Here is a 27,437-nt window from a genome sequence, read left to right as displayed (position 1 = left end):
TTGTAGAAAAAAAACATTACAACCGTGCGTTATGTGCCCTAGCGTATACAAATCAACTCTGTGCACTCCACAGGACCTCCCACGTTCTCTACACAATTGAGGGCGGTTAATCCGAACTCGGGAGAATTTGCTCTAGTTCATCAGCACTTCGCATCTGCTTCTGTGAATATGTTCGTCCATTCTTCCCGCAGTTCGAGTCGATCAAAACTATATTGGTGTTTTGACGTACGTCTCTGCTTCGGGTCAAGTTCGTGAACATACAAATGCGGCGCCACCAAAAAGGGGGGGACAACCTCCCTGCAGAATCCGCCAGAACTGTTTATTTTTTGAATAAAGCCGCCATGCATTATATCTGTATTATGGCGTTATTGCCTGGGAGTATACGACTGATTTAAGCTTAACGCTCCAAAAAAAAGTCTGCTTTGCTTTCTTTCAGTGAACTTGACTCATACCCTCGACCAAATAATACTATTCGTAATTATCGCAAACACGCGTAGTCTGGCATCCATTTAATTGCTAAACCGCACACTGGCATTTTTCAAATTTGGACAAATCCTGCAGAACCTCGATTGTTTGATCCTAGAGAGGATCTCGACCTTAGCCGCTATGCATACAACTCCCCTACCATCACAAAAAGTTGTCTCATTCAAGAGAAATACACCTGCACATGATTTTGCGGCACTGCACCAAAAACCCATTTGACCAGAAACAATCAAAAAAAATCCTGCAGTGACTGCTCCCCTGCATGTTCCCAACATAATGACACCCTGCAGCGCCTAAAATATGTCAGGGTTGGGAGGCCGTGGCTGTACGCGACGCATAACCGCTTAAACCCTTTCCATCCATTTCTAATCTCAAACAATCCCTTTCCCAACCTCCCTCCGTGCTTGTCCTGTCTGAAACTTCCCAGCCAAATATATAAAAAGGGTGGCTGGTTCCCCCAATCCTCTGTTTTTTTTCTTCAGTACACTTCTCTCCTTTCGCTACTCTATCAAAAATATGAAGTTCTCTACTATTTTGGCATCTTCCTTTGCTGCCACTCTCGCCTCTGCCGACTGGGTCGGATGTCGTGTTAACGGTAAACAAGTCAGTGTTGTTGACAAGGATACCGGAAACTGTCCTTTGGTTATCCCAGACGAAGATGTTGTTAAGTTCGTCTACCTTGATGACCTCAACTACAACGCTTCTGCCTACTACTTCCTCGGCCCTGACGGATCCAAGTACTTCAACGAGATCCGTGACGCTGGTAGAATCATCAGTGTTCCTGCCCGTTTCCTTACTGACACTGCTCCTCTTTACAATGTTGCTCTCGCTGCAAGCTCCAACTCTTCCATTGTCTTGAGAAGAAGATTCGAGGCTCAATTGCAAGGCAGAGCTATTGTTGGTGGTATCGATGCTCTTATCCAAGCTTTGAAGAGCCAACCAGGTACTCCTGTTGCAGGTCTTAGTGTTGTTGCTAACACCCCAGACCCAGGTACCATCCCAAGTGGCTCTGCTTCCGCTTCTGGCTCTGCTTCCGGCTCTGCTTCCGCTTCTGGCTCTGCTTCCGCTTCCGGTTCTGCTTCTTCTGGTGCTTCTTCTGCTTCTGGTTCTGCTTCCTCTGGTGCTTCCTCTGCTTCTGGTTCTGCTTCCTCTTCTGGTGTTGCCCCAACTACCACTGGAACTGTTACCACCACTTCTTCTACCACCAAGATCATCACCATTACCTCTTGTTCTGACAACGTTTGCACCCCAACTGCCGTTCCAGCTACTCAAGGCCCAACCACCACCACCATTAACGGTGTTGTCACTTCTTACACCACCTGGTGCCCACTCACTTGGGGTCCTTCCACCACCGTGATCACCATCACTTCTTGTAAGGAGGACAAGTGCAAGTACAAGACTACCACTGCCACCATCCCAGTTGTTACCACCACCGTTACTTTGTGTGACAACAACAACCAATGTACCGTTGTCCCAGTCCCAACCACTGCCCCAACCGCCTACACTGTTTCTACCATCACCACCACCGTCTCTTCTAAGGGTGTTGTTGCCCCAACCACCATCGTCACTACTGTCCCAGTTGCTCCAGTTGTCACCATCACCACCTCTTACACCACCAACGGTGCTGTTGTCCCAACCACCCTCACCACTGCCGCTCCAGTTGCTCCAGTTGCCCCAGGTGCTCCAGGCGCTCCAGGTGCCCCAGGTGCCCCAGCTGGTTCAAACACTGTTGCTTCTGTCGTCACTGCTGGCTCCTCTGCTGGTCCATACAAGCCAAACACTGTTAACCCAATTGCTAACGCTGGTGTCGTTGCCAAGGGTTCCTTGTTGGCTGCCATTGCCATTCCTCTCGCTTACTTGTTGTAAGTTTGAAACTGAATTCTAATACTTCGCTAGAGACTCGTTTCTAACAAAGTCTGGGGGTTATACATTTCTTCATGACATGGTCCAAGGGCCTAGTCACCAATCCTGGTTTATTTCATTATCTCATAGTTTATAATTTCGTTCAATACATTATTTAAAAAAATTTCTTTTTGGATTGTACCTAGATCGAATCTCAACATGAACTGTACAGAACTGCACATGGAAAGTCCACTAGCCCAATTGAGATCGATTTCACTGAATCGGGCGGGCTATCTCGTAAATTGCATCACCAAATGCAGTACGCACATATAAATTATTTGCAGCCATTCGAAATCTCGAGTTTGAAAAGAACGATTTTCGCAAAGAAAATTTGATATCTGACATCTTCTGTGTTTAAAATTTAATATCTGACATCTTCTGTGTTTTTAGACTTCGATACGCGAAATTTCGAGCCAATTGCGATGACACACGAGAAAGTTTCCCCGAAGCCCAGTTTAGTTCGAGCGCCATGTTTCAGATCAAAGGTGAAATTATCCGGGTGATTGCCGCCCCCGAAAAATATTTAAAGCCGCCAAAAATCCGTACGAGTCTACTCTCCAGAAATCTAACACTCCCACTATTTTTCGCTCGTTATGTTAGCCATTTTCTGGTACCTTCTCTTGGTGGTTGCCGATTCCACCATAGTACTCGTTACTACATCTCAAGTATCGGTTCAGACGATTACTGAGTACTCATGTGCCGACCACCGGTGTCAGACACCACTCACTACAACGTACTTATCGACGGTAGTAGTTCCTGTCACCCTGACTATGTATGTGACGACCTGTTTGGAGTCATCTACAGTAACATCCAGCGACCCTCCAAAGAAAAAGAAGAAGAAATTTTTCGTTTCGAGCCTGACTTCTGCTTCTGTGTCTTCCATTGATGACCCCAGCTCATCGTCTGCTATGTCTGCTGCTTCTTCTGGCTCGTCCTCTGCGTCTACTTCTACTACCTCCTCTGCTGTTTCAAGTCCTGGTCAGATTTCTGTCAAAACAGATTCCAGTTCGGGAGTTTTGGCTTCGAGCTCTACTATTCTGACTAATTCTAACATCGGTGCTCGTGTTGCTTCCGGTGCCGCCTCTCTGAGTTCCGAGGCTGGTTCGGGATCAAGTTCAGTGACTTCGTCTTCGAATGCTTCATTGTCATCATCCTCTGCCTCAATTCGTGTCTCGGACTCTGTCTCGTCAAGCTCTGTCTCGAGTACTTCTTCCAGCTCTGGATCCAGCTCTGCTTCAAGTGCTGCCTCTAGCTCTGCTTCTAGTGCTACTTCAAGATCCACCATCTCTAGTAGCTCTGCCGTCTCTAGTAGCTCTGCCGTCTCTAGTAGCTCTGCCGTCTCTAGTAGCTCTGCCGTCTCTAGTAGCTCTGCCGTCTCTAGTAGCTCTGCCGTCTCTAGTAGCTCTGCCGTCTCTAGTAGCTCTGCCGTCTCTAGTAGCTCTGCCGTCTCTAGTAGCTCTGCCGTCTCTAGTAGCTCTGCCGTCTCTAGTAGCTCTGCCGTCTCTAGTAGCTCTGCCGTCTCTAGTAGCTCTGCCGTCTCTAGTAGCTCTGCCGTCTCTAGTAGCTCTGCCGTCTCTAGTAGCTCTGCCGTCTCTAGTAGCTCTGCCGTCTCTAGTAGCTCTGCCGTCTCTAGTAGCTCTGCCGTCTCTAGTAGCTCTGCCGTCTCTAGTAGCTCTGCCGTCTCTAGTAGCTCTGCCAGCTCTACTGGTTCCACCAGCTCTGTTAGCTCTACTGGTTCCACCAGCTCTAGTAGCTCTATTGGTTCTACCAGCTCTAACTCTTCTTCTGGTCTTGTGAGTTCATCCTTCTCTTCGGATACCGCTTCTACCTCACTGAGCACTCGGAGCTCTGAACCTTCCAGGCTGCCAATAGTGAGCTCTCTGCTGAGAACCTCCAGCTCTGAACTTCTTCTCGTTTCTTCAACTTCGAGATACTCTTCGCCCAGTGGTACAAGTGACTCTGTCTCAAGTGGTCGCAGCTTCTCCCTGAGCCAGTCAAGTTCAGAAGTTCTTGCTGTTTCTTCTACGCCTTCTACTTCTTCCCAAAGTTCCGCTTCTCTTGCTAGCTCTTCGACTCAATCTTCTCTGAGTTCAAGCTCAATCACCAGCAGCTCAAGCAATGTTGCTTCAACTGTTGCCGCAAGTACAAGTGCAAGACCCCTGGAATCTTCTTCAACCATGCAGAGCCCAAGTTCTGTTTTGAAATCTCCCAGTGCAAGCACCACTAGTGGCCCATCTGCTTTGATGTTCTTTGTTGGTTCCAGCAGCTGGGTGAACACAACCTCAGTAGTTGGACCCACTTCTTCGAGTTCGTCGGTTCCAACCGAGACTCCCAGATCAACTACTGTACCTGTAGACTCAACCCAGTTCATTGATCAAAGCATCCCAGCTCCAGCAATTTCGCAGACAACTCAAACAACTCTGACTACTCAAACAACTCAGACTACTCAAACAATCGAAACACCTCAGGTTTTCCAGACAACCCAGACCTTCCAGACAATCCAAACAATTCAAACAACTGAATCCTTGTCAATTGATCAAACTGTTTCGTCTAGCTATTCAATGGCTTCTACTACTGAGAATTCATTGGTTTCATCTCAAATCACCTTGACAAGCTCGTCTGCTTCCCCTGAAGAGACAGAACCAGTTCAGGTGATAACCACCACTACATCGGATACTATGGTCACTTCCACTGACTTCGTGAACCCAATCACAACCGGAAATTCTCCTTCCAGTGTCTCGGAATCCAGTTCGGTAGCCTCACCAGGTCCACAGACTCTGGCGGTGAACCCACCTGATTCAGCACTGAGTACCACATCTGGCGCAATTTCGTTCTCATCATTGTCTGGCACAATTTCAGAAACCTCTTTGGTATCTTCTGTTCCTACTACCTTCGTTGTGTCCTCCACCAGGAACTCTTTGGCATCGTCGTCTGGTACTACGGCCAATACTACTCCAGGCTTCACATTGACCCCAATTCTCAACGGTGCGTGCCCCGAAATCCAACTTTCTTGGGGCTTGTTGGCTGTGATGCTCTTGGTTTAACAAAATTTGCTTCATTTACTTTTTAGCTTTTCCTTCTTAATACTGCTGTGCAGCTTTCTAATTCGCCTTAACTTTACATGACTTAACAATTGGACTTTTAATTCTTCAATCATTCTTTTGTAGACGTAATAAAAAAACTTGATCTCCCTTTATCTGTGCAGATGCTTGAAGCTTGAGAATGTATCGTGTACTGGTCTATAAGTGAGAGTATCTAATAAACTTCCAAGACGTAACGTCCTTCCTCCTTCATATCCTCAACAACCTTGGCCACGTCGGCAATTTCCTTACCTTCCTTCTTGGCGCCGTTTCTGACAATATCTTCGAGACAAGCAGTGATATCTGGAACAGGCCAGGTTGGACCACACAAGTAGAACGAACCATTCTTGCTACAGATGGCATCGGTCAAGTCCTCGATGCTGCTCCGGATCTTATCTTGAATGTAGATCTTGTGAGGCTGGTCTCTGGAGAAGGCAGCACCGATATGGGTCAAAATTCCGGCCTCCTTATAAGCCTCCCACAACTCTCCGTAAAGATACTCCTCCTTCTTGTGTCTGGAACCCATGTACAAGTAGATCTCACCAACAGTATGGCCTTGGGCTTGTTGCCAGACCTTTTCTTCGATAAAAGCCTTGAATGGAGCCAAACCGGTACCCAAGCCAGACATGACAATGGGTTGTTCAGGCAACTTAGGAAGCTTCATCACGGATGGCTTCACGCTGACAACCAACTCGTCACCAATCTTCAAATCAGACAAGTACTTAGAACAGTGTCCGAAACGAGGACGGCCACGAGAGTCGAACCAGTCAACAACGACAATCAACAAGTGAACAGCGTTAGGATGAACCTTTTGAGAAGAAGCGATGGAGTACTCTCTACGCTTCAAAGGTGCGATAATCTTCACCAATTCGTCGAACGATGGACGCGCAGACTTGAACTCATCCAAGATATCGACATACGAACAGAAATCGACGTCCTGTCTCTTCTTCAACTCCTCAGCTCCTTCGCCAGAGGCTAATTTTTCCAATGCAGCCTTCTCCTTCTCATCAGAGGCAAATGGTGCCAAAGACTCGTAGAAACGCTTTGGTGGTTTTCCCAAAAAGTCCACGTTCTCGAGCAAAGCTTGACGAGCAGATCTAATTTCCCACAAGCTTGGGTCTTCTTTGTCGGAGACTTCAACAAGGGAGTCGCCATCTACGCCGTAGCTAATCAAGAACGCTTCAACAGCAGCGCTGTTGTTACGTCCATGAATACCTAAAGCCTCACCGATCTCATACTTCAAGCCAGTACCAGTGATGTCAAATTCAATGTGGAAAATGTTTCTAGAGTACTCAGAAGGCGTGAGACGCTTGTTCTCTTGCACTTTAACGACAAAGTTCTTGACAGGCAAGTCAGGACGCAAGTCACGAGAAACACCAAAGGCCTCAGGGAAAGTGAGCTTAGTGGCCAAGTCAGCCACACCGGCATGTTTAGTATCCTCGGCAGAAGGTGGTTGCACACGAGGGTTGGGGAAGAAAGAAGTTTCAGTTGGGAAGAAAGGCAAAGGCTTGACTTCTTCAGCTTCGGCTTCAGCGGCGGCCTCAGCTTCAGGCTTGTCCTGTTCCATCTCATCGGAGCTTTGCTCCTTCTTTTCTTCCTCATCGACTTCCATGGCATCGGAAATCTCAGCCCATTCAGGCAAGACCTCGACAGCCTTCACACCATTTTTCTCGTCAACAGTAGCAACAAACTTGTCCAAAACGGCAGCCAAGAGCTCAAAGCCATTTCCGTTAGCTTGCAACAACTTGTTCACGACATAACCTCCCAATTCAGGCAAGGCTGCCTTCCAGAAGGCAAGCTGAGCCAAAAAGTCGGCCGAGAAACCCTTGGTGGAGTCACTGACGGCGTCCAAGTCCTCAACAATAGAGAAGTCGATCACTGAGAATTGAAGCTGGTTCTTGCTCAAAGTACGCTTGAACTCCTCTGGCAACTTCTCCACGACGTCTGCCTCAACAGAGTTGGCAATTTTTTTATGGTTTACCAACAAGACAGAAGCGCCGGGCTTGACAGTAGCTAACACGTCGAAGTGGTCCAAAATAGAGGCACTTTCGATGATTACAATATCAGCGGAGTCCACAGCGGCAGTAGTGGCAGAACCACGGACCAGAGAAACAATCTGAGACTGGAAGACACCACCGACAACAGAAGTGTCGAATTTGTTACGGATGCTGACGTCTTTTGAGTCATCGAGAGACAAGGAAAGAGCCAACTTTCCGGCAGTTTGGACAAGGTCACTGTTGTCACGAGTCCAAATAAGAAACGAGCCAGAAGGAGAAGTGTTGGCAGTGACGGTGTCAATGACAGGCTTAGACTGGGAAAGAACAAGCAGCTCATCTAATCCGGCGTGGAACTCGCCCAAAACCTTCAACACGGTTATTGGGGTCCAGACGAAAGAAACTGGGTAACGGTATTCGTGTATCTGAACAGCAGAAAAGCGACCACCCAAGAACAAGGCAGCACTAACGTCAGCCTTCAATGAAGAAGCCGAGTTTTCAGGAGCCAAAACCACCACGTTACGGGCAGAGCTTGGGAGCGCGGCCAAGAACTGTTGCTTAGCAAAAGGGAAAGGTACACGAACCTTGACAACACCAACCTTCGAGCCCAGAGAAGCTTTGGTGACAACATGGGACACTTGAGCGGCCTCATTGGCACCATGGACAACATACACAGTTTCAGGTGAAGAGTGGCCCTCATACTCGAAAGGAGCAAGAGAAGTGCCTGCAACATTGTTAAACAATTCAAGGGCACTCAAAACGGCATCTTCCAAGCTGGCAGGCACAGCAGGGGCAGAGGCAAGGAGTTGTTGGTACAATCTTCCGACATCCTCAACAGCCAACACGGAGTCGAACTTACGGAAAGTACGGGCGAAGTCTGGACCGTCGTACAAGTTGACGGAAGGAGAGCCAGTCCAAGCAGCCAAGAAATGGTTGAGAACGGTGGTGTTCTGGATCTCGGCAGCGTTGTAGCTGGTAGGAGACACCACTGGGACACCCAAGGCTCTAGCGACAGCAAGAGGAGCTGCATAGTTCAGGAAAACGGCACCACTCTCAACATCAACATCTACAGCGCACACGTTCAAACTCAATGGCAATTTTCCACCCTGAGCAAGCACAGGTTGCATGTATGGCAAAGTGTTTGCACCCAAAACGGCAGTCACGGGCGAAACAGCAGCAGAAACACCGGCGGCAGAAGTGTAACCGAAAATGGCGTTGGCTGCACCCGATCTAGGCTCCAAACGGTGGAAAAGAGGAACCGTTCCAAGAGCATTTTGGCGCTTGAAGTGATCGGCCCACAACAGCAAATGAGCATCGACCAAGTTGCCGGCAGCCGCGGTTTCATAGGAGAAAATCAGCGAGGCCAAAGAATAAATAGTCTGGTTGATAACGGTAGCAGCACTCGTGTAAACGGAATTTTTCACCAAGTGTGGATCAACAGAGGCTCCAAAGGGATTAGCTTTGATTATGTGGGAGGATGCAGCCTCCTCGGCCACAGATGAAGCACCAGACATTTTCGAGAGTTAAACTGGGAAAGTTTTTGAAAATGAATGTTTCAGAAAAAAGAAAATCCGGAGTAGCGTGCAAGATTGGTTTTATTGAATGGGTGCAAAAATAATGCAACGGCACGTGACTGATAACAATCAGTAGCGGCACGTGAGAATCAGTAATAGTGATACGAGAAATGGTAATATGACAAACGCGGTTGGTACGAAGAGAAAGGCAATTTTGAAAATAGTTTTAAACTCTTGATTGAATTTTCTTTTTTGTTTTATTGATCTTTATCTTTTCGTTGATTTTTTAATTTGGGTTTTTAGTGTTGGCCATTTTTGTCACCATTATTTGTTGAAATGTCAAAGGTAAATTGCAAATCAGAAATGGTTTGAAAATAATGCACATTTTTTTGACATTTTTCGATCACTAGCCTTTGAAATTTGCAGTAAAGTTTACAATTGAGAGAGACTCCCTTTATAACATGTACTAAAGAGTCAATTATGGTTTTCATTTTGGTACTCTGTTCTTCATTGGTCTTATTGTTCCCTAAGATCTGACCTCCGTCTAGCCAGTAGAATTAATTCAAAGAATTATTAACCGATATACTCCAACAAAGATTACTGAATCTTGTTGGAACTTTCCGATGTGGCTCCATTACGTTGCCTTCTGACAACAAGTCAGGTTGCATCAAGATACTTTCAGGAAGAAGTGGGAACGAATTGAGCATGAACATATCATCTGTTTTTTTGTTCCGATAAGTATTCAATAGTGTTTGAACTCCAATGTGCGAGGATAAATGAACTGGAAAATCTCTGCAGCGTAGATGAGTAATCTCGATTCTCAGAACTCGCAATCCTAAGAGCCGTAATTCAGAATCAGCTTGAGAAACCAGCAGATCTATTTTGGCTTGAAAATTAATCTTCAGCAATACTGTATAATTCATGGAGATACGTTATTATTTGGGCGCTAGAAAACAATAAGTTCCTAACCCAAAAATACTAAAGACACTGTTTCATCAACCTTCAATTCTTTGACTTATTTTGAATCACAATCTGATAAATTTCTAGGTCACTAACACGAAGAACTCACAGTATAGGAAGCCCAAAGCCCAGTCAGTGTTGTTAATGATTTTGTTAGAATGGCTATATTCTCTACTACGAATGTACTATCGATTGAAGAACACTTGGACTCAATCTTAGCGTTTCGAATCATTGACGACGAATGAGGAGCAGACCATAATTCATTAAAGCACTTGCTCAAAATACCTCATGCGATCAATCAATTCATTGGGCAGAATAAATCATATCAGTTCTTATTTCGAATTGGTTTCTCTTCTAGTATGTCTTTTCTCTGAGAGTCATGAGGGATCATCATCCAAGCGTTGAATACTTGAGAAGCGGAATAGAAAACCCCGCTTATTGATGTTCTTTTAGGAGTGGTACACTCTATTAATTGCTCCTAAGATGCTTTGTCTTATCGATACCACTCATTAGTCCTTGAACAATACAAGAGAAGGCAAAAGCTTATGAGTTGGGAAGTGCCATTAAATCTGAAGAGGCGCGATCTGCAAAGAGGCGTGCAGATTTTACAGTTCAATTAAAATTCAAAATTCATCATTCGTCAAGCCTCAATGAGTCTATGCATAGTCATTTATCGGAAATTTCATTAGTCTGCCTTCCCCTTATTTCGTAAAATCAAACGAAGATGTGCCATGTCTTCGAAATCACTCTGATTCCGGTGAAGATCAGAAGCCTCGCACACCGTTCGAATCTGTTTGAGTACAAAACCTAGTTTCGCTAATCTTGTATGAGCAATATATATATTCAGACCTCAAGGACGAGACCGATTAAATTCACACAATAACATCGAAAGCACTGCTATGAAAGCACTAGTCGTAAACACACCTCGGAGTTAAGTGTCATGACCCAAAGCAGCGAAAATAAAGAAGCAAAAGCAAGAAGTACCAATAAGAGAATTCCATTCAGATCATAACCGTAAGGACCAAGAAATCTTCAGTCGGAGTTGCAGCGTCTATCTCCGACCGATTTACCCGCTGCACAACCCACCGACCATTATTGCCAGTCCCAACGACAAAACCCTCCAAAAGATTAACGGCCATCAAGGGAAGATCTTTCACGAATTAAAACTTTCATTCTCCGAACGGTTTTACGTCATTTGCAGCAACCGTACGTATGCTCGAATGCCGGCATTTCCGTGGATAATTCATTCCACCCAAAAATCAGACACCACTCAAAATTTCACACAAGAAAAAAGAAGGAAATAGGAGACAAACATCCTACACATTATCGCGCTTATCCGCCAATCATCATCCACCGAATCCGCCAATTTCTTCGATGTAGTCTCCCCCACTGCCGCCCCACTTAGTTCTGCAGTTGGCCCCGCCAAAATTTGCAGCCATGGATTTCCCGGGCGGCTCCACATTTCGGCAATCATAAAAAAAGTTAAATAGGGCCGATTCCCGGGGCAAGCACATATACATACCTTGACTTTTTTCGTTTTTTTAATTTGTTTTCTGCAGGTGTGAAACAAGAAGTTTGCTATAAAACACATTCTTGTTTCTACTACCTAATCAGTGGAGGATTTCAATACAGCAGAAACACAAAACGTGAATCGTAAAACGCTCAACACAAAACGCGAAAGAGAAAACACAAAAAAGGAAAATGTTCTCGCGCACTGCTGCTAGGTGCAGTCGTCGCCTCTCTCTGACCAGAAAATTTGTCTCGTCAACGAAGAACACCACTGGTGGTGTTTCGTTGGCGTCAAAAACGCTTTTGGTGGTCGCTGGAGTTGGAGCCGGATTGATGGCCCAAAATGTGTTTGGAACGATCTCCAACGACACAAACAAGCCACAATTGGAACACTCGTTGGTGAAGAAAGCCGACGAGGAGCCTTCTACCACCCCGTTGTCGACGGTTGAGTTTCCCCGCTACGCTACCGACGCCGAGTTTGCTGAGGCTCTCGAATTGTTCAAACAGATTGTTGGTTCCGAAAACATCACCTCTGAGGAGGCTGTGGTGTTGGAGCACGCAGACTCGTTCTTCAACACTCACCATCCTCCTAAGCCAGATGTGCAAAGACCTGCCGTTGTGATCTCGCCTACCAGCACAAAACAGGTCAGTGAGATCATGAAGGTGGCCCACAAATATCGTGTTCCTGTTGTGGCTAACTCGGGTCTTACTTCGTTGGAGGGCCATAACATGCACACAAGAGGTCCCAACTCTGTGTCTATTGCCTTTGGTGACTTAAACGACATCAGGGTCAATGCAGATGATATGGACGCAGTAGTCCAAGCTGGTGTCGGTTGGAAGGAGTTGGACGAGTACTTGTTGGATAGCGAGGAGGCTAGTCATTTGATGTTTGGCCCAGATCCAGGCATTGGAGCCACCATTGGTGGTATGGTGGGAACCTCAGCATCTGGAACAAACGCCTTCCGTTACGGAACCATGAAGGAGAATGTGCTTAGTTTGACGGTAGTCTTGGCTGATGGAACCGTTGTGAAAACGAGACAAAGACCACGCAAGTCGGCTGCGGGCTATGACCTCACACGGTTGTTCATCGGCTCTGAGGGAACTTTGGGAATTGTGACCGAAATCGTGGTCAAATTGCAACCCCGTCCCGCTAAAGAACTCGTGTCCATTGCTACGTTTCCAACCATTAAGGATGCCGCTAGTACTGCCCAACATATCATCTCGCGTTCTGGTATCCAGCCCAATGCCGTTGAGCTTGTCAACGAGACGTCGATGTCGTTTGTGAATGCCAGTGGTGTCTCTGAGAAAAAGTTTTTGGAGAAGCCCTCATTGCTCTTAAAGGTGGGCGGGCCCAACGACTCTATCATCGCCTCCCAATTGGAGATCATTAAAAAAATTGCACAGGAACACAATTCTATCGAGTTTGAGTCCTCCAAGAGCGAAGATGAAAACGAGATCTTGTGGGCTGCCAGAAGAGCTGGTTTGTGGTCTACTTTCGACTACGGTAAGAAGGTTTTGGAAAACAAAGACGACGTGCAATTGTGGACTACCGATTTCGCTGTGCCAATCTCTAAGATGGCCAACCTTATTAACGAGACCAATGACGATTTGAACCTGCTGGGCTTCCGTGACCGGTTCTCGGTTTTGGGCCATGTGGGTGATGGAAACTGCCATTTCTTGCTCATTTACAACTCCAAAGACTACTCCAAGACCAAGGAAGTGGTCGACAGAATGGTCGAGAGAGCCATTAAATACGAGGGTACTTGTACCGGAGAGCATGGTGTTGGTGTTGGAAAGAGGTCCTACTTAGAGCCCGAATTGGGTAGAACTGCCGTTGATTTGATGCGTCACATAAAGTTTTCCTTAGACCCTCGTGCTATTCTTAATCCAGACAAGATCTTCAAGATCGATCCAAAGGAGGATTTGGACTCCTTGTTGGATATGGGCCATGCTGTTGAGGTGCCCAAGTGTTGCTAGGGAGATAATATATTCATTATATTTATTAAAAGACTAGTGTCTCAATACAAAGTCATTTTCTGAACATTCATGAGCGATCTTGAGTTTCATTACAAGTTGTCCCGGCGAGTGTAGAGCACAGTGGCTCGGCTACCAAAACAAGCAGTGATAAAAAAAATATCGGAAGCCGAATTGATTTATTGTTTTTTATTTTGCTTCATATTTACTCGTGCTTACCATTTCTTAAACTATACTAAAAAGAGAGTTCTGAAGAACTCAACGTAGCCTCGCAAGAAACAATTTACAAAAAAAATGGAATGATTTTGGAAATAAATCTAAACAGATGATACATTTTCGAAAAAAGAAAACTGCTTCGACCAGCCTCTGTCAACACGTGCCTTATCTATACCAAACGTGACCCCCACAAACTACCTTTAAAGCAACCAAAAACATCCAAGTGCAGCTGTTTCGAAGTGTATATTTGAGCTGCGTGTTGCAATAGGATTCTCCATTCAGAAATATTGCAATTGAGTGATTTGAACGCCCTTTTGGACTACAAACATCGTTCTTGCTCATTTCTTCTGAAAACTTAATCATAAACGAAACAATACCTGAACATTTCGCACATCAATGTCAGACTCTAATACAAGCTCTACGCTGTCTCTTACTCACAGAAAGACCAGTGACGACGATCTCTTAGATGCGGACACTGAGTCTATCTCTGAAGTCTCGCCTTTGTTGCGTAGAACGTCCTCATCTCATAGTGTATCATTTGTAGACATGTCTCGACTTTTGCTCGTGCCGGACTTTGACTTCGGGTCCGGGTTTCTGGAGATGGGCGACTCTACAATGAAGAAAATCAATGACATGAAGAACAAGACCAAGGAGAAGCTACGCAAATTGAAGGATGACAATGGTGTTGGCATCACTGTGACTGGCCGTCGATTCTTGTCACAAGATGCGGCCAAGTTCCAGGCAAGTCTCAATCGCCGTTTGAGTAGATTCGACGATCGTGTGCACCGTAGTCTTCAGAGCTCTGCTACGGAAAAGGCATTTTACGCTGCGGCGGTAATGCTGATTGCCGTAGGCGGCTTTATTATTGGCAAGTATCCCACCTACTTTCCTATCTTCCACACAGCCATGTTTTGTGCGCTCATGCCGATTCGGTTTTATACGTATTTTAAGCAGAGCTTCCAGTACTACTTGGCAGACTTGTGTTACTACGTGAATGTTCTTCTACTTCTATTTTTGTGGGTATTCCCCAACTCCAAGTCGTTGTTTATATCTGTTTTCTCTTTGACTTTGGGAACGTTGTGTTTTGCTGTGATTACTTGGAGGAATTCATTGGTTCTTCACTCTATCGACAAAACCACCAGCTCAATAATCCACTTTATGCCGCCCATTACTATTTTCGTGCTTGTGCATGAGATGCCCAAGGAGTACGTCGCAAAACATTATCCAGCTATTGCACAAGTTGAGAGCTGGAATTTCGTCAATGGTATCATCATCACCTCTATTTATTATACCATTTGGCAGGTATCGTATCACTACTTTATCACGGTGCGTAGAAAGGAACAAATTGCCAAGGGGAGAGTGACCTCTTTCACATACTTAAGGCAGAAGAACAGCAAAAGTCTTTTGGGTCGGTTTGTCAACGGTTTACCTTACACATGGATGCAAATCGCTGCATTTACGTTAATTCAGTTTTTCTACCAGATCCTCACCATGCTTCCATGTCCATTGTGGTTCCGTTACAAACATCTTTGTGGAGCGTTCGTGATGTTTATTTTTGCGTGGTCCGCTTACAATGGAGCCACTTACTATATCGAAGTATTTGGAAAGAGGTTTGAGAAAGAGGTTGCCACTTTGAAGCTTGAAATTAATGAATTACAACAGCAGATTAGTCGTCATGAGGCAGAGAGAAGTACGCCGTCGTTCTCGCCTGTTTTGGAGCCTTTACCCTCTGAGCCTATGGAGGAACTTAGGCTTCTGAAGGAATCTCCCCAAATGAAGCCAAAGAACTAACGTTTTTGTATCTTGTTCAATTACTTCAGACACTCTACACAGCCAGGTCACTCTCAAGAACGTCAACAATCCGGAAGAGTATGGATTGAAGAATCGAATACCTCTATAAATTTTCCGGGACGCCAATAATTTGATTCACTGATCTGTATGTCATAAAAAGGGATTCGTTGCTGATCAGGAATAAACCAAGTAATAAAGCAGAGACTTTCAAAGAAAACATAGAACAAAATGATTTTGTTTAATCGTTAAACTTTTTTAAATCCTCCACAATTTATTTGTTTCTGAATTTTTTAACCTTGGTATCTTCAAAATCCATGTTCTCCATACTACTAGTATCCTGCACACCCCAGTGAAAAATTCACCACCACATAAAACATCCACCTCCGATGTTCCGGCCACAAGTCCCCCGTTCTATCCTCAGCCTTACGCCGAGGAGACTCCTTGCTCTGCAAAGCTCGGCTGCTGAAAAATCGGCTCAAAAAACCGCCGCCCACATCGAGTATTTGCTGAAATTCTACAACCCAAAGCTCTTACAATCAATCAAGATCACAGAGTCGCTAGTATCTCCAAAAGACTATGTTGACTTGAAAAAACGCGGAGACAGCGCTAGAAGTCGTCTTGCACCCGATGTCAACGCAGATTTGTCGAAAACAGACCCAGAATGGGATGAACCCATCATGTACCCAAACCAGGGAATAAACGCTACTCCATACCCAAGAATTCCGCAAATGCAAGCGCTGGACAATTTGGGAATGCAGCTCCGGTTCAAGGAAAAGGATGCCATCCGTGGTCCTTCCAAGAGATCCCGGTTCCAGTTCTTCGAAGAATTACACAAACTCACTGGTATGGATGTGGACTACATGCGCCTGTTGTACATGCGTCCCATTCACATGAAGCGTGTGTCGTGTCAGACTTCCAAGGGTAAGATCCCCAACTTCTTCTGTATCACGGTCGTAGGAGACAGAAACGGTATGTTGGGTTTGGGCCAGGGTAAGTCTCGAGACGGTATGCGTACTGCTCTTGAGAAGGCCCATTGGGACGCCATCAAGAACTTGCAACCCATCCCACGTTACGAAAAGAGAACCATCGTGGGAGAAATGAACTACAAGTACCACGCCGTGAAGCTCTTCATGAAGCCTGCTCCACCAGGTTACGGATTGCGTGTGAACCACAACATTTTCGAGATCTGTCAAGCGGCTGGAATCAAGGATTTGAGCGGTAAGGTCTACAAGTCGAGAAACTCCATGAATGTGATCAAGGGTTTCATCGAGGCTTTGACCAAGCAAAGATCGTTGGAGGATTTGGCTGCTGGCAGAGGTAAGAAGGTGGTAGACTTGAGAAAGGTCTATTACTCTGCGTAATCATGTACATACTAAGAAGGCTTGTCTCCTAGGGCAGGAGGAAGCTGGAGACCACGAGTCTCTTTAATAAATGATAAGGTTAAAGACGTGTAAAGCCTATATGTTCACTGTATGATTTTGGTATAGAATCAAGTTTTCACATCATGGAGCCGATTGGTGAGTGGATATATTTTTGGCTCCATGGACATAGCTACACATACATGGTCGATGAAAAACCACAAAGGAAATAGGATTATACGAGAAAGCAAGCTATTTACCTTGTGATGTCAAAATGTATGAAAAGTGTACTCACATCAATGTTCAGACTTCAAATATTCCAATGCCTCGTGTTTCAATTGACTGCAATTCCCAAAGGTTTATGAACAATACAAATTTAGATGTTGGAAGAATTTGAAAAATACACATTTCTATAACGAATTATTTGCCTTTTATATTCGGATCATCGCTTAGCTAAAATATCATTCAACCACACGGAACTCACAAATGAGATCAACTTAAATGACAAACAAGCAAAAGAAAGACTTCCAGAGCTTTATGAAAACCTGATAAAATTATTTTGTAACTTATTTTCGAGAAATCCCGAATCTGTCTTATCTCCATATCCTACATCTAACCCCGTACTTTACTTAAGAAACACATTATTCTTACAACACTTCCACCAGTCACCTCAAACAGCTTCTCTAGCAGATCACATAGCAATTCATCAATTCTAAAGGGCTCATAACAAGCGAATATATAAGTACCCCATTCGTCGCCAAACTCCTCCATTGATGTCTGAGACTAAACCAGAATCAAACGCTTTCGAGCTTTCCTACGTGACCACGAAAGAGCACTGCTTCAAGCAGAACCCAAACAGGCCTAAATCGACCAACCGCCGTTTCAAAACCGCTAAACAGTTGGCTACAGATGAAACCAGATACTTGCAAACTAAGAAGCTAAACATTGACACTCCCACGCATTTGTCGATTGCTGCACCACCAAGTTTACGCCCTAGAAAGCACTACTGTGACATTACAGGATTAGAGGGTAGATATAAGTCGCCGGCGAGCTCACTCCGGTACCATAATGTGGAGATATACCAGGAAGTAATCAAGCATTTGACGCCAGGCGTGGACCAGGAATATTTGAGTCTTAGAGGTGCTAACGTGGTTCTCAAGTGATTTTCTAAGTTGATACAGTTAGACGTGTTATTTACTGGTAGAATCTTCCGGAACTGGTTTGTCACGGTCGTGTCAATGGTCATGATTCTGAATTGCAGGATATTGGTTTAGCCAACTCGAATATAACACAATTGGCAGCTATACAAAAAAAAGTCTAGGGCTGCGGATTGAGAATATCAACATGACACACGACTACCGCTACCAGTTTTCTCCAAAAGCCGCATGAAGAATACAGATAACGAGTCCAACGGTGGTTCAAGCAAGTCAGACACAACAATCAATTCTTTTGATATGATAAGACTCGTTGATACACTGCGATGTGCCTGGGTTCATGAGGGTTCTTTGGCACCGATTCCAACCATGAAAAGTAAATATTGCAGATGAAACGTTAACAAGACACGATACGCATCTGCACAAATGATACCTGTGTTAGTGTTATTGTGAGCGATCGTCAAATTTGCGATGAAACTTAGACAGTGGTCAAAAATGTGTCGATGAATATGACAAACATAAGCTCAAACTATGACCCTCTCAATGAAACAGCTTCATGAAATACATCTCGTAGATCCTTAAAACCTACATTAGTCTAATGGCCTCTTTTATCCGTGCATCGAAGCGCTCTGTTTGAAGCATGTTCTCACAATCTCTTACCCCCAACACCTCAGAGAATGGATTGCAAACTGTGCGAATATAGCATCGGAAGATACGTCCGAATAAATCGCGGAGAGTGTTGTTTTCGCATTCGTTGTCCATTCCCACTACGATCTTGAGGCCATTATTAGATTCCATTCCATAAACTGATACGCTATCCTGGACAAAGAGGAGGGCCACACCGTCAACTGCAGTTTCTCGAGACAATAGCGCCATGGGTGATGCAAAAACGTCTAGCGCCATGTGTGCGAGAAAGTTGTATTTGAGGAACAATCCTGGGTTTTCTTTGGGAACACCATTGTCCTGATTCTCTCCTTCCAGAGGAGCTGTTGCTGAACTGCTCATATTCTGCGTTCGTTCGTCAAACATCTGCATGTAGAGCGGCTTTGCATCTCTGCTGATAAGCGCAACGAAGAGAATGTTTGTCATATTTGTGTATTCAACGATGTGTCAACAATCGGGGAAGTAGCTTAAAATTGACACAGAATGTAATACTGATAGATACAGGGAATTCTAGAGATCACAGCGATGTACCTTTATTTGCACAAAATCCGGTTTTGGTCGAGTTGTAATGTAGTGCACTTGTTTGTGTACCTGCAGTAAATAAGCGGTTTACGTGGGTAAATTTTGTATTGGAAAAAAGAAGGAGAAAGCAAATGTTTCGCAGATTCGAGGAATTTTTGATGGTAGAGGGTTTGGCTGTCTCCAAGTAATTATCTATAAGACTAAGTGGATAGGTACTGGGCTATGAGAGATCAATTAGGGAGGTGAATACACCCGTGCCTCCAACTAAAACAACTGCTTTCAATTAAATTTCAAGATCGTTTTTTTAAGCTTGAATGATTTGAATCCACCATTTCGATCTGGTTTGTTCGCTACATTCCTGGCCTTATCTCAATGAACTAGAGTTATGAACTCCATTAGAGGAAGAATACATGTGAGTTGTTATTAAAATGAAAATCTAAGAAAAGAAGAAATTTCAAAAGTGTAATAGATGGTGTCTCCCATTATTCTTTCTAGGACCATTCAAATTTGGGTAGATTCACCTATCAACACCAGCCAGCGAAGCTCTCACAGAAAACAAAGAGACTCATTAGCGAAATGTTGACTGTTGAAGATGTAGAAATTTAACACTCATTTTCTCCTTATTATCGTCATTGTGTGTAGAATCGAGTCGGTGTTGAAAGATAAAGAATCACATCACGGAAAGAGGGGCACTGAAAAATTTCCGAACAGCTCAAATCACGTTATTTCCTGGAATCTCTTCAATTTTCATAATCCCCGAGTCAAATCCACAAATTCATAATCTGTTTTCACTGTCCCTCATTTCCCCAGATACCAGTTCTCTTATCAGTGCTCTAGACGGGATTATAGTCTGGCTGTATGCGCTGAACGCTCGCTTTTTTTCCTATAAACTACTTTGCACAAACCAGTCGGTCTGGTCAATTAGTTCTGTCCTTCTCTACTTGTTATAGGATGTCAATTGCACAACAACCTGTCTCCATTGGAGAACGAAAAACAGACAATTTCTTGCTGAGGCTATCGAAACTGTCTCAGGAACGAATTGGTCACTCGCAAATGTTAGGAGGCGAAAAACTGGAAGCTGCTGGCCGGTCTAGAGATGGTCCCCCACCTAAACCGCCTAGGCCAGTGAAGTTGGGCTCTTTGGGGACAGTTGGGGAGAACAATAATGCCCAACCAAACAATGTTGCTCTAAAAGGAGTCAAAAAACAAGTTTCTCAGAGAAAAATGAGTGCAATATCGATTCTGGGACAGGAGAACGATGTTGCGCCTAAACTTCCGCCTCGGCCGGCAAAACCGACTAGTCTCTTAACATCAAATTCTGCACTTCGCGATAACGGGATTCAGACGCAAAGTAAAATACCTGAGACGACGCTAGCTCACATTGAATTCGAGTTGCCGACATATGTAGCACGATCAAATGGAAGCGATGTACTGAGTACAACGAAAGAAAATTTGAGAAAGAGTATTCCACCTCCTAAGCCAGCGAAGATTCCCCTTCCGAGTATGGAAAAACAGGGCTTTCACAGAGCTACGGCCGCAGGGAATGCGCCTCTCAAGCCGACAAAACCAGCCTTTGGGTCCAATGGCGTTTCTATGCTGAAAAACATCCCACTCCAAATGCAGCCAGCTCTCAAACCAACTGTGAGAACCAAAACTCCGACTGAGCTGAAGAAGCCAACGAGCCCAAAACCAGCGAAGCCACAGAAGCCATCCACAATACATTCAGCTCAAGCAAATGAAATCATAACGCATAGGGATTCAAACAATTCTGAGAGCAATCTGGAGATAACCCCCAAATCAAATTTGAATTCGCATTCGATTTTGGCAAAGCCTCAGAATAAACCCATCAAGCCTATCAAACCCACAACGTCACAAGCGGCGCAATTACAACGAGCACCGACAAAACCAGCCTTAGAAAGACCGACAAAATCACGACCAACACAATCACCACAGGCGCAGACTACTCAGCCCTCCAGTCTCGACTTTCGTGCCACTCTCTCATCAGTAATTCGTGCTCAAACCTTGCCACAATTTGGCACCCCAAAAGCTCCAGAGCCAATTGTAAGAGCACAAACTGTCTCTTCAACTTCTTCCTCAAAGCCCGAAAAGCTTACTCATCCTAATAAGGCGCGTTCCAAGGGTCCCAAGAGGAGACTTCCTAACCAAAAGGCCAAAGCTCAGGTGCATGAAAAAACTGGCGCAAAGAAAAACTCGAACTCCGAAAATCCCGGCCTTTCCCCTGATATCATTGAATCTCCAACCAATGGCGTTACTCTCACCGCTGATCCTCACCATTTGCACCCAGTAAAAGAACGCAAAGTTCCGCCACCAAAAGCAAAGAAACCCACTTTTCACTAATTTGCAACCACAAAAAAAAACTATTCGATATAATCTGATCCAATATGAAGTTGCGTTCCCCTTTTTGACTACACTTACTTCTTTTGTAATCCAAACATACTCTATATCCTGCAGAGATCACCACATGCAAATTTCACCACTGGTACGTCTACCACTTCTCCACAAACATTCAACCAAAAACAACCATGGACGCTTTGCAAAAGCAGGTGCAGTGGGCGCGTGACACCCTTGCTTTCCACCTGAAGACTTTGACTGCTCAGATCGAGCAACACATCCCTCAGAACGTCCGTGAAACAATCCACAAGTATGCTGCTGAAATTTCCGCTACAACAACCCAGGAACTTCTCCAGGACGTCAAGAGCCTTAAATTGACTGCGGCAACCGGTACTTTGGCTGCTACCGCCGTGACGTTGGCCATTTTGGTCGCAATGCTGCTGGGAAAAGACCACCAAACAGACAAAAAGAAAAGCAAAAAGAAGAAGAAGGGCCCTAAGTTGACAAAGGCTCAGCGTGCTAACAAGGAGATCCAACGCATTTTGGACTTTGTCGAAGAGACATACGTGCCTCAAATTGACCAATATATCGAGAACTATGGCACTTTGTCTGAAGAGGACAAGGAATACAAGTTCAAGTATTTTTCGGAAATGCTTTTAAAGGAGTTAATGAAACTCGATGGGGTGGACGTTGCAGGCAACAATATTTTGCGTGAGAATAGAAAGAAAGTTATTCGTTTTGTGCAAGAGCACCAAAACCGTCTTGACAAATTTCGCGCGGAAATGCTAAAGTAGATGTTCCTATTTAAATGTAATAAATAAAATTGTAAACTAGCTCTTTGCCACATGAATAATTAGTTTGTTGCGCTCAATTAGGCAGTACCCTCTGTCTGCTTCTCGGTAGGCTTTGTCTTTCTCTTTCTCTTTTGGGAGGCCTCTGCGACCAACTCCTCGAACATCCGAGCCTCTTCGGCTTCATCATCTGTTCTTGTAGCCTCGCTGAACACCTGACCGATTATCTTCAAACCCTTTGCGCGAGCAATTCTCGTTTCCAACGAAGCATCCTTATCGTATAGAACCTGGTCACACACTGCTCTCACGGTTCCTTGAATCTCAAATTTAGAACCAGACCATGCGGCCGCAAGAACTTTACCGATGAGATACTTCTCCATTTCTGCCAAATCCTCGGCGGTGTGTTTCTCGGGTTCCTTATCCTTCTCCTTTCCGTCTTGATTTTTCTCCTTTTCATCCTTCTCTTTGTGCAAGTCCTGCAACTTCTTTTCAAGATCCTCAACCTCCTGTTGTGCCTTTGCTTTCTCGCGTTCCGCTCTGAGTGGATCTTCGGCATCTGAAGACAGCTCTTCGCTCTTCTTAGCCTCTTCAGCCTCTTTCTTCGCATGATATTCGTTGTCTTCTTGCATCTTTGTGTACTCTTGCATGGTCAGCTGGGCATCCAATGCAGAAGAGACAGTGTTGAAGGTGTCACGAATAACACCACCTTTGTCCTTCATAGACCACCACAAGCCACCTAGTCCACCCAAGAACGTTTGGCTCTTCAACAATATCTTGGCCTTAGTTTTGTAGATGGACCCAATACAGTGCAAGATTTCCAAGCCGAAACTCTCCATTTTAAGCGCCTCAGTCTCGTATTGCAACTTACGCTTAAACGACTCCGCAACATCGGGGGCCATATCTGTCTCTGTGAAAAGCAGGAGCTTAGTGATTAGTTTGTGGGCAAGCTCATTGCGGGTCTCAATCTTCTTGATACGACATTCCTCCTCATACTTCTCCAACTCTTCCTGCTTGCGGCGCTTCTCGTCTTCCTCCAGCGACTTAGCGTGATCGTGCTCCAAGAGGAGGCGCCCGGTCCGGGTATCAGAGGCATCGGCGAACGTCTCTTCATGCACATTGAGAGACTCAAAAGGCTGGTGTAACTGATCAAACGCAGGAGCATCGTGTTGAAATGACGAAGATGGAGCATGGTTATCGACATGAGTCAGCAGCTCTACATTCTGCTTTGCAGGTGTAGCAGGTGTAGCAGACTCAGCTGGTTTTGCTGTTTCCTCTGCATCACCGGATAGCTCGGCGCTTTTCTGCATCTCCAGGAGAAGCGACAACTCACCAATCCAATCACGAAATGCCTCGCCACCAAAGATCATACTGAAAAACTCCGCAGGATCTTCAAATCCCTCTTGCGGAATACTCTCTTCGATACCATATCGGTCATAACGTTCTCGAAGCTTTTCGTCAGACAATACCTGGTAAGCATGGCCAACCTCTTGAAACTTGGCAGCGGCCTGAGGATCGTCTGGATTTTTGTCTGGATGTAAGCGCACAGCAGCTTTTCTGTACGCTTTTTTGATTTCAAGGGCTGTTGCCGTTGGCAGTAAATTGAGAAGATCGTAGTAGGTTGTGTCGACGACCATTGGTGGGTATTACTGATGTGGCAAAGTTAGATGTATTAAAAAGGCGCAAATATCAATGATCCCGGAAATTAGTTAGAGAAAAGATTCTTGATTGGGATTAAGTGTGGCAATTGCAGAGCGTAAGTGGTAGGTAAGAAATGAGTGTATGCGATGTATGCAGATCTGGGGTAGGATGTGATAGTGGCCAGAACAGAAAAAGGTGAGATTTTTTTAATTTTTTTAGAAATCGGAAGATATGGGATTTGATTTTCTATTATTTTTTCTGTACATTTGTGTGAGACATGGCCGGCGAATATTGGTCGTATCCGGCAAACGCATATGTAAATGAATTATCTGCTTTTCAATAATGTCAACTGAACGAGACAAAGATTATTTTAACCGACGATAATCGAGTTATAAATTAATTGAACTGAATCTGAGTATACACGTGTTTTTCATTCAAGAGTTGAGGAGACCGGCTAAATAGATAAATGCTATTGACGGTTTATCAAAGGACCTGATCTTGATGAAGTGAATAGTATTTGGAAAGGATAGCGCAATGGATTTGAGTTAGACCAGAACTAGAATTGGAGGTTTTTGAATCTCTACGAGACACTCTACAATTGGAAAAGAAGGTGCCAGAAGTGTATCTCATCGTCTGAGCGCATCTTCATCACTCTACACCCCGATGCAATATAAGATATAGAAACAAAACACTTCTCAGGCGGATACTGTAGTAAAGGCATGGAGTTATATGTTTTTGTTCTATTCTTAAATTTTGACTCCAGGTCTCATCATCAAATGTTGATGTGGTTGAGTGTGGGTAATTTTTCAACTAACTATCAGTCATGAATCAAAAGCTCTAAAATCTCAATAGCGGGATTTGGGGAAAATCATTTGTAAATCAAGGGCTAGCTCTTTGTAGTTCAATTACAGAGCAAATCCTCAATATAGTAAAGCGTAAACCAACTCAATCTTCAAAGACGAGTTAAAAAAAAACTTCATCTCAATTGCTTTTATTTACCATGTCTCCTCTAAAATCTAGAAAAATGCATTCGTATTCTTGGTTTAGTACCCCATCTTCTTTTTAAACATGATGCAGGACTCATCACAATGATCTCTGAATCAAATGTGTCCAGCGCCCCAATTGGCGGTATAATTGACGGAAAAGTTATTCCAGTCGAACCAACGGATCCAAGTATACGCAATGGAGTCCTTGATTCGCTAGAATTCGCTATCTCGCGAGAATACGAGAACAGAGCTTTCGAGATATCTCAGCACTACATGAAGGAAGCAATTCCGAAAAGCATCGAGCAAAAGACGCATTGGGGTCTCAAAAGGAAAGCCGCTTCATATGATGTAAAGCGAGTGCCTCGAATTTTGCGGTCAAGGGCTCGCTCAGAAAAACTCCAAAACGAGGCTCTCCAGCCCAAAACGAAAAAGCTAACAAGGGTCAAACTATATAAATTGAAGCAGCGATTGAAACTCACAAAACTTGCTTCGAGGTTGCGTCATATGAAAGTGCCCATCACCGTACCGAGCGGTGGGATTAAAAAGCGTATTCGAAGCTTGCAGGAGCAATTGAAAATAGCCAGAAAAAGCCAGGCAGAGGAGCTTAACAACATCAATGGAGCCTATGACAACTATGCTACAAACAAACTATGCCTGCCGCATGATAATGTGAGGTATGGAAACCGTCAGAATAAGATTAGATGGATTCCAAATCATGTATGGCACGCCAAACGTTTTCACATGTCTGAGAAATGGGGCTGGAATATTCCAATGGCTCCAACTAGAAAATGCTTTCGGGAGACCAGGAGAGCAGTTCAGTGGTCTGCCGTAGCTAGTGACACGTCGTACTTTGGCACATTGGTGATCAGATGCCAAAGCATAGATTTGGCTAAAGCAGCACTCAATACGTTTACAGCTTATAGTGGTGTTATTCCTGAAGACATCATAGCCGGGACGAATGTGTACGAGGGTTGGTTTTACGTCGATGATGAACGTTATGCGTTGATTTCTGCGTTTTTTCAGAAGGAACTGAACAGTATTCTCATGCGAATCCACCCGGCTGATTTTGAAGCCTGCTTTCAAGCCGTTTTGACATGGGTTCAAGCATACGAAGGCGTCGAGGTTGATGACTGTAGGTTCGCTCTAGGAAGTATAGAGCTTCGAGGCCCTAAAGCACTCCTCCACTTTCTCAAGATATCATACCATCAAAGCGGCAATAAGGATTTTTTTGATTTTCTACATACTGTACAGATGCTGAAAGAAAAATTTTATGATGAGGTTGTGCCTGATCAATTTAACAGATCCCTGGACGAATCTTCGAATGAATCATCCAACGACTCTTTGATAATGCTTGGAGGTTCACCTGATCGATCCCTAAGTGAAATGAATGATTTCTTCAAGGTCAATTCGGAAGGGTCTAACTCTGAAGTGCAAGTGAAAAGTGTTTTCTCATTCATTATGAGAGATCCTCGAATTACCTCTGTGAGCGAAAGTTACAGACCAAATTCATATTTTCACTTTCTGGATTTTTATGATTTATCCAATGTGAGTGATAAGTCCCTTCACCATGAAGTGAATTTAACGTCCCTATTGATACCAGAAGAGCGAGATGAAGTTTACAGGTTTATGCATTCAGTAAAAAACAGGACACGAAGCGAAGAAGGTTTGTCTCATTATTATCCGAGTTTCCAAATGGAAAGGCGATCATTGACTGCATTTCCTGTTCTAGTCCACAGACTCAAGAATCAGGCCTGGTGCGTTACAATGCCATGGTTTTTTGTCCAACCCACGTGGATGCTGCTTCGAAGAGTCGCAAAAAGTAGAGAGGTTGGGCTCAGGCAAATGCATCAGCTCGACACGGAAGCTTGTCGACCACATTACCCGCATGACTATCCATACACAAAAGCTGGTTTTGACGAACACCGACAGAATTCAAGCACTCAAAAGTCAAATTACGAGAGACTTAATACGGTGGAAAAAACCTCATTTGATGATGTAGAACGTCCCATTCTTCCCGGCTGCGACTGGGAGTTCTTGCGTTGTGTTGCTTTTCAGTATTCTGACACTCATACAAGAGGACTGGTAACTGAAGACAGAAAAAACCACGATGGTGGAAAAGTGAGTTATTCTATCACCAAAAATGAACATTCTTCCGAACCCGAATCAAGCGACGAAATAGAGTCTTCAGTTGTCGAATTCACTATGAAAAACACATACCATGAAGCTTTTGTCAGAGGAGACTTGGAGACGGAGTTGGCGGAGCAGCGTGCTCTCCCCGTTGTACAAAAAGTTCTAAAGCCAAGATATAAGGGCGAGTTAAAGGCCGATGCCAGAATTTACTCGAATTGTTTTGGGAAAGGACATGACACCTTAATTGGCTTTGTCACATCTGCCTCCTTCAACCAACACAAAAGCACTGCAATTGGTGTATTGAATGCACAATATAGGCATTGCGGGACGGTCTACGTGAGAAACTCTGGATCCTCGGAGTTTATACCTGTCTTAGCAACAGAAGTTTCCGAAGGAAAGTGTCTGAGATTTGATTTTTGA

The 27,437-nt window shown here is 44.5% G+C and overlaps 12 protein-coding genes across 12 annotated transcripts; 9 read left to right on the top strand and 3 right to left on the bottom strand.

Moving 5' to 3' along the window:
- Window positions 1-999: 999 nt before the first annotated feature.
- On the top strand, window positions 1,000-2,349 carry PUMCH_003660 (uncharacterized protein; the record flags this gene model as incomplete). Its single annotated transcript, XM_063022622.1, has 1 exon — window positions 1,000-2,349. One exon carries the CDS (start codon window positions 1,000-1,002, stop codon window positions 2,347-2,349), a length of 1,350 nt encoding a protein of 449 aa, XP_062878692.1.
- A 629-nt stretch (window positions 2,350-2,978) lies between these two features.
- Window positions 2,979-5,429, top strand: PUMCH_003659 (uncharacterized protein; the record flags this gene model as incomplete). The annotated part of the gene is made up of 1 exon (XM_063022621.1): window positions 2,979-5,429. One exon carries the CDS (start codon window positions 2,979-2,981, stop codon window positions 5,427-5,429), a length of 2,451 nt encoding a protein of 816 aa, XP_062878691.1.
- Window positions 5,430-5,640: 211 nt separating this feature from the next.
- Window positions 5,641-8,973, bottom strand: PUMCH_003658 (uncharacterized protein; the record flags this gene model as incomplete). Its single annotated transcript, XM_063022620.1, has 1 exon — window positions 5,641-8,973. The coding sequence occupies one exon, from the start codon at window positions 8,971-8,973 to the stop codon at window positions 5,641-5,643; it is 3,333 nt and encodes a 1,110-aa protein (XP_062878690.1).
- A 2,661-nt stretch (window positions 8,974-11,634) lies between these two features.
- Window positions 11,635-13,419, top strand: PUMCH_003657 (uncharacterized protein; the record flags this gene model as incomplete). The annotated part of the gene is made up of 1 exon (XM_063022619.1): window positions 11,635-13,419. The coding sequence occupies one exon, from the start codon at window positions 11,635-11,637 to the stop codon at window positions 13,417-13,419; it is 1,785 nt and encodes a 594-aa protein (XP_062878689.1).
- A 609-nt stretch (window positions 13,420-14,028) lies between these two features.
- On the top strand, window positions 14,029-15,423 carry PUMCH_003656 (uncharacterized protein; the record flags this gene model as incomplete). Its single annotated transcript, XM_063022618.1, has 1 exon — window positions 14,029-15,423. One exon carries the CDS (start codon window positions 14,029-14,031, stop codon window positions 15,421-15,423), a length of 1,395 nt encoding a protein of 464 aa, XP_062878688.1.
- Window positions 15,424-15,809: 386 nt separating this feature from the next.
- Window positions 15,810-16,784, top strand: PUMCH_003655 (uncharacterized protein; the record flags this gene model as incomplete). Its single annotated transcript, XM_063022617.1, has 1 exon — window positions 15,810-16,784. The coding sequence occupies one exon, from the start codon at window positions 15,810-15,812 to the stop codon at window positions 16,782-16,784; it is 975 nt and encodes a 324-aa protein (XP_062878687.1).
- Window positions 16,785-17,554: 770 nt separating this feature from the next.
- Window positions 17,555-17,944, top strand: PUMCH_003654 (uncharacterized protein; the record flags this gene model as incomplete). The annotated part of the gene is made up of 1 exon (XM_063022616.1): window positions 17,555-17,944. One exon carries the CDS (start codon window positions 17,555-17,557, stop codon window positions 17,942-17,944), a length of 390 nt encoding a protein of 129 aa, XP_062878686.1.
- Window positions 17,945-18,520: 576 nt separating this feature from the next.
- Window positions 18,521-19,024, bottom strand: PUMCH_003653 (uncharacterized protein; the record flags this gene model as incomplete). Its single annotated transcript, XM_063022615.1, has 1 exon — window positions 18,521-19,024. One exon carries the CDS (start codon window positions 19,022-19,024, stop codon window positions 18,521-18,523), a length of 504 nt encoding a protein of 167 aa, XP_062878685.1.
- Window positions 19,025-20,071: 1,047 nt separating this feature from the next.
- On the top strand, window positions 20,072-21,478 carry PUMCH_003652 (uncharacterized protein; the record flags this gene model as incomplete). Its single annotated transcript, XM_063022614.1, has 1 exon — window positions 20,072-21,478. One exon carries the CDS (start codon window positions 20,072-20,074, stop codon window positions 21,476-21,478), a length of 1,407 nt encoding a protein of 468 aa, XP_062878684.1.
- Window positions 21,479-21,663: 185 nt separating this feature from the next.
- Window positions 21,664-22,266, top strand: PUMCH_003651 (uncharacterized protein; the record flags this gene model as incomplete). The annotated part of the gene is made up of 1 exon (XM_063022613.1): window positions 21,664-22,266. The coding sequence occupies one exon, from the start codon at window positions 21,664-21,666 to the stop codon at window positions 22,264-22,266; it is 603 nt and encodes a 200-aa protein (XP_062878683.1).
- Window positions 22,267-22,343: 77 nt separating this feature from the next.
- Window positions 22,344-23,897, bottom strand: PUMCH_003650 (uncharacterized protein; the record flags this gene model as incomplete). Its single annotated transcript, XM_063022612.1, has 1 exon — window positions 22,344-23,897. The coding sequence occupies one exon, from the start codon at window positions 23,895-23,897 to the stop codon at window positions 22,344-22,346; it is 1,554 nt and encodes a 517-aa protein (XP_062878682.1).
- Window positions 23,898-24,989: 1,092 nt separating this feature from the next.
- PUMCH_003649 (uncharacterized protein) lies at window positions 24,990-27,437 on the top strand (the record flags this gene model as incomplete). Its single annotated transcript, XM_063022611.1, has 1 exon — window positions 24,990-27,437. The coding sequence occupies one exon, from the start codon at window positions 24,990-24,992 to the stop codon at window positions 27,435-27,437; it is 2,448 nt and encodes an 815-aa protein (XP_062878681.1).

Source organism: Australozyma saopauloensis, chromosome 4, assembly GCF_035610405.1.
Source record: "Australozyma saopauloensis chromosome 4, complete sequence".
NCBI classification, from domain to species: domain Eukaryota; kingdom Fungi; phylum Ascomycota; class Pichiomycetes; order Serinales; family Metschnikowiaceae; genus Australozyma; species Australozyma saopauloensis.
Note: the sequence above shows the minus strand (reverse complement) of the source record. Positions and strands in the feature narration are given on the sequence as shown.